The sequence below is a fragment of the Engraulis encrasicolus genome, chromosome 23 (assembly GCF_034702125.1).
Source record: "Engraulis encrasicolus isolate BLACKSEA-1 chromosome 23, IST_EnEncr_1.0, whole genome shotgun sequence".
In the NCBI taxonomy this organism is placed as follows: domain Eukaryota; kingdom Metazoa; phylum Chordata; class Actinopteri; order Clupeiformes; family Engraulidae; genus Engraulis; species Engraulis encrasicolus.
Window position 1 is genome coordinate 13217482 of NC_085879.1, and position 6027 is coordinate 13223508.

General features: G+C 46.2%; 1 protein-coding gene across 7 annotated transcripts in view; it reads left to right on the forward strand.

Annotated features, from left to right (window-relative positions):
- LOC134440135 (protocadherin gamma-A2-like) overlaps positions 1–6027 on the forward strand; it is a 138298-nt gene that overhangs the window by 116860 nt on the left and 15411 nt on the right. For all 7 annotated transcript variants that reach the window (XM_063190085.1, XM_063190084.1, XM_063190082.1 and 4 more), the window contains exon 2: positions 5346–5404. In XM_063190085.1, the coding sequence (XP_063046155.1) occupies positions 5346–5404 (59 nt within the window). The remainder of the gene's footprint in view (positions 1–5345; positions 5405–6027) is intronic.

Consider the following 6027-nt stretch of genomic DNA (forward strand, 5'->3'; position numbering starts at 1 on the left):
TGTGTGTGTGTGTGGCTGGTCATTTGCGCGGGCTCTGGCGCTGGGTTCTGGGTTCTGGCTGGGTCTCCTCTGGCTCAGCCTCATGTGCAGATGTGAGGCTCTTACTCTCCCCCCGCCCTCACCCTCACCCGGCCCCCGCCGCTCGGCCCCTTTCCTGTGGCGTTTTGGCGGGAGGCCTGCCGGGGGTGTCCTGTTTCCCCCCCTTCCACTCATTCATCACCAGCAGCCGGATCGGACTCGAGCTTTCGGCGGCAGCAGCAGCTAAAGCAACAGCAGTACTCGATGGGTTAACTCGCAATCGATTAGTGGAGGAAAAAATATGCGATGCGGTGTTGTGTGTGTGTGTGTGTCTGGGTGTGTGTGTGTTTGTCTGTGTCTGAAATAGATGGGTGTTTGTGGGTGTGTGTCTCACCACTGATTTCCACAAGCAAAAATTGCAATGTGGCACAGAGAAACACATGTGTAGGCGTGTGTGTGTGTGTGTGTGTGTGTGTGTGTGTGTGTGTGTGTGTGTGTGTGTGTGTGTGTGTGTGTGTGTGTGTGTGTGTGTGTGTGTGTGTGTGTGTGTGTGTGTGTGTGTGTGTTAGTGCGAGGGCGAGAGTAAGATGGGGCCCAGATGTGTCCCATTGTGGATCCTAGCTGTCTGTCCCTCTCTCTCTCTCTGGCAGTAGCACTCTCGAAGTGAGCCTACCTAATGTCAGATTTACATATGAACCCAATTTTCTTCTTCTTGGCTGTGTTGTTTACGCTAACTCATAAACAACCTAGAGCCATGAGCGTCACAGGAGTAAACACACCGGCACTTCATCATGCGTTTGTCCTGGTCCGTTCTCTCACTAAGGAATTTGTTGAAAAATAAATTTTGACTCATCACCTCTTTCAAAATATAGGCTTAATCTGTTTATTAGAGACTTTGTAATGTACAAATGTGATTGACTTTCACTTTCATGAACGGTAATGCTGGTTCGATGACACTCACTGTTGTTTGTTACTATTGTAAACACAAGACATTGAATTTTTGCCTGACTGAAGGATGGATTTATAGTGTTTATTATTCCTCTCTGGTGGTAAACATTACGCTTGGCTTGAGAAATGTGTTTTTGTACGTCATGATTTAGCTTTTGTGTGTGAAAGGGCACGGCACACGTGCAAAGGTCCTCGGCCATTTTACGGCGTTTTTCTCTGCTGCTGTGCTCCAACGACACTCGGCTCCGCAGCTGCCATCGTTTGCATGCTGGTTTTGCATCTGAGGCCGAGGGGGGTTGTCCGTTCTCCTTGTTTTATGACGGGATGGCTGCATTGCATAGGATGCGTAGAGAGAGATAGACAGAGAGAGAGAGATAGAGGGAGAGAGAGAGAGAATCCCTGCCTTGAACCGCTCATGTGGAACGTTGAACATGTGTTTGCATACTCACTCTCACTCACACACTCACACACTCCTCTCATGGTCACTCTCACACACAGCTCTTAACATCTCACCCTCATGTTGCTCACGACACACACACACACACACAGACACTCACATACACACACACGTATGCATCATGCACCGCAAACATGCACACACACACACGCACACACACACACATCCACGTGAGTGCAGCATGCACACGCAGAGAGACATTGTGTTGCTATTGGAAAGTGAGTTGACCTTCACCGTGACCTTGTGAGTGCGCTGCACAGCAAGTCTCTCTCTCTCTACCTCTCTCTCTTTCTCTCTCTCCCTCTCTCTCTCTTTCTCTCTCTCCCTCTCTCACTCTCCCTCTCTCACTGACTCACTCACTCAGAGGGATGGAATGCTGCGGGCCCCCTGGAACACTGTAGCGATGGAGTGCTTTTTTCCCTCCCTCTCTTCCTCCCTTTCACCATAGTTCTGTCTTCAATCTTCCTCTCTACCTTGAGAGATAGAGAGAGGGGGGAGAAAATGGATCCAGACAGAAAGCGAGTAGAGAGGAGAGCAAGAAAAAAGAAGTGGAGAGAGCAACAGAAAGAGTAGAGGTAGAGATAGAAAGAGAGTACAGAGAGGAGAGAGAGAAGAATATAAAGATGGAAAGTGAAGAAAGAAGAGAACGCAGAGAGTGTAGAGAGAGACAGAGAGAGAATGAAAGAAAATGGAGAGGGAGTGAGAGAGAGTTGACAGGCAGTGAAAGATGTGTGGAAGGAGAGAGAGACATAGAACGAGAGAGAATGATAGAAAGCATAGAGGGAGAGAGAAAAACAGAGAGAGAGAGACTAAAGTAAAGTTTTAGTCGCGTGGAAGCCTGGTAAGAAAAAAGAAAGCAAGCCTCCCTCTGGTTTCTGTCAGTGAAGAGATGTATCATTACCACCACACCACCTTCCCATAAAAAAAACCCTCACTTCCTGGTTCGCCGCCGACATTTTGTTTGTACTCTGTGTGTTATCACAGGCCTGTGTGTGTGTGTGTGTGTGTGTGTGTGTGTGTGTGTGTGTGTGTGTGTGTGTGTGTGTGTGTGTGTGTGTGTGTGTGTGTGTGTGTGTGTTAGAAAGAGCGGGAGAAAAGAGAGAGAGAAAACCATTAGCATGACAGCATGTAGACGAGGGTTGTTTTCAGACGTTGCTGTTTATAACCTATAGCGGATGTGACCTCGGTCGACCAGACCCAGTAAACACATAGCGATAGTGTGTGCAAGCCGAGGGCATACCATATACTCTGTGTGTGTGTGTGTGTGTGTGTGTGTGTGTGTGTGTGTGTGTGTGTGTGTGTGTGTGTGTGTGTGTATTCGTGTTCAACCAGTAAACACATAGCGGTAGTGGTGCAGGCTCCGTGTCAGAGTACTGCTTTCAATGCATGGCAGGTCACGGAAGGGAGGGTTTAAAAAAAAATCACAATTGTAGTCCAAGCTCGTGTAAAGCGTTAGTGATTTTTCCCGACTTCATGTTAAGTGTTAGTGATTCGTCCTGAATGCATGTAAAGTTTTAGTGATGTTTTTCCCTCCCTTCTGAGTAAGATCTATAAATAGATCTATCTGATGCACTCTACACATCGATCTGACACAGAGAAGCCATTCTATGATCCCAGGCTTCATAAAGCGTTTGGAGATTTTAAGTCATCCATAATGACAGAACATTCGTGAAAGTGTATAACAATTGACTGAAGTCCGTACGCAACGTATTTTTACACACTCATGGCTGATGTACTTGTTTACAGCTTCTGCAATGCTTTACAGCTGCTGTACTGTTTACAGCTTCATGGATGCATTACCATTCACGGATGTTTGTAGCATCTTATTCTGTAGACAAATGCTCCCGTAGAATATGTTACCAAACTCGTTTCCTTTTTCCATTACAAGTCGCCCTATACGTATCTGAAGGCAACCCCAGTGTTTTCTCCGTTACATGTGCTGCTTTCAATGCATGGCAGATCATTGAAGGGAGGGTAAAAAAACACAATTGGAGACCAAGCCCCTGTAAAGTGTCAGGATTATTCCTGACTTCATGTTAAGTGTTAGTGATTCATCTTGAATCCATGTAAACTGTTAGTGATGTTTTTCACAGTGTTTTCTCCGTTACATGCTCTGGGTTGGTTGCAAAGGCTGTGTGTGCCTACATCTGTCACTTGGCACTGCAGTTTCCTGGCATCATAGGAAACATAATGACAGGTTCTAGTTGCTCTTGAGCGCTGCTGTAATGCAATGGGAATGTATGAAAACCGGAATGTCCTGAGTCAATAGGGCTCTGTGTGCTGTGCCTTGTTGTACAGCTTGGCTAGTATGTGGATTGCATTGTGACAAGGTTAACTGCTTGTGTTTTTCAACTTTGTTCGGTGAATGTTAGATGTGGCTTGAGTTGCGATACTTGTCGCTGATAGCAACAAAAAAGGGCCCTTTCAATAATTCAGCTGGTTGCTAGCTGCACCCTGAGACACACACACACACACACACACACACACACACACACACACACACACACACACACTGTCTCTCAAGGGAGCAGTTCCCGCGATTGGGATGCCGGACTGGCACTCAGCCAAAACTCCATTCAGGACCTTACAGCACAGCCGAGAAAGAAGAAAGGGGGATAGGGGAGGGAGAGAGAGAGAGAGAGAGAGAGAGAGAGAGCATTCAAGCAATCCTTAAAATTCACCACTTATTACTTTCTGTGCACACATTCCTACCCTTGATTTCAATTGCTTTGATGAGAAATGAGCGCCAATCTCCAGCTCCATCATTTCATAGTCTTGTAGTTATTTCTCTTCCCCAATTTGGAGCACGGACTGGAGTGAGGCGTACAACAACAACAATCCCGCCTTTGTTCATGAATGCTGTATGGCACAGTCTTTCAATTAGTGCCCTTGGTCATTTTGCCGTGTCAAGCGGTCGGGAAACAAACAATCGGTGATTGTGCGCTTGCCGGCAAGGGCCTCGGGCCTCATGAATGCTTGACCTGCAATCTGTGTGTGTGTGTGTGTGTGTGTGTGTGTGTGTGTGTGTGTGTGTGTGTGTGTGTGTGTGTGTGTTTCTCTCATCTGGTGTGCAAATGCCACATCTGCCTTATCGCTTTAGCATCACAGGGTTAGGTGCCGCACCAAGGGTGCCTGTGTTGCTGTTTATACATTGGGTGATATAGGGGAGAGAGAGCGAGTGAAGCAGATAAAAAGAAAGGGAGAGGTAGAGAGAGGAGTGGAAAGAGTGATAAAGAACGAGAGACAGACAGCAATGGAGAGAGAGAGAGACAGAGACGGAGAGGAAGGTTACTGAGCTGTTTCTTTTGGAACTTTTGGAGCATTCCATATTCTGGATGGCTCCTTTATGATGTTTTCTTTCTCTTTTTATTCTGTTAAGTATGTCAGTCCGTCATACTTGACTTACTGTCGGGAAATACTTTCCATTCCATCTCCTTCACACAGATAATCACATTTACATGTCAGATATTCCTTTCCTGTTGTCCCCATTAAGAAAATGTGTTTGTCTGCTGTGCAGCAAGAGACAGAGACAGAGACCAAGAGTGGGCCTCTGTGTGTGTGTGTGTGTGTGTGTGTGTGTGTGTGCATGTGCGTGTGTATGTGTGTCACAGAGATTTCATGCTCAGCGGATTACGAAGAAAAAGAAAGAAAAACAAAAGAACAGAAAAAGAAAATGGCCACCGCCGGAGCCGAGAGAGAGGATGCATGCATGTAGCTTAATGCTAATCTTAACCCTTTCCTTTCCTTCCTGCATCCTCCATTACAGCACAGCTGGACTCACTTGGACGGCAACCTGGATGGGACAAAAAAAGGGCCTGAAGAAAAGAAAGAAAACCCTTTTTTAAGGGATGCTGGAAATACACTGAATGCATAACACACACAGACTCACTGTTTTTCCTCTCTGTCTTTTCTCTCGTTTCAGCAAAAGCCCCCTAACGCTGACTGGCGCTTCAACCAGAACCAGCGGCCTGGACCCAGCGGGTGAGTGCCTTCACTTTGGTCCTCTTTTAGTTTTTTTTCCTCTTCTGCAGTGTAGCTCTTCGGTCACACTTTATTTGGCCAATAACACAGCTGCGTATTCATTTAAACCTTATTTACACATGGAGAGACTATAACAACACATTTATTAAATCTCTGTGTCTTGTTAAAGTGAAGATGAAGGATTGTTGGCCTTGATTCAGGTGATAATCTGTAAACGAATCCATCTGTACAGCCCCATTGGAATCAAATAATTTGGAGAAGTCCATCCATAATGGTGACATCCAATCCTGAACCACTAGCGCATTAAACACAACGATGCCAAGATTGCAACAATAACATCAACACTGAGGGCCAAGAATGTCTAACTTATACAAAAGAAGACATGACCTGCACTTAATGCTGTGTTGAAAATAGATCGTGGATGAGCACTAAGTGGATGGAATGAGGAGAAGAGAACAACCACTGAGGTTGGTAGATACAGTATGGGGGGGGGAGTAGGAATGACAAACAGATTAGAAGGGATGCGGGGAGAATGGAGGGAGGGGGTGAGAGGAGGATAGGGCTGAACTTGGAATGACAAGCGAGCAGTGAGGTAGAGATGAGGAGAGGATGGTGAAGGAAAG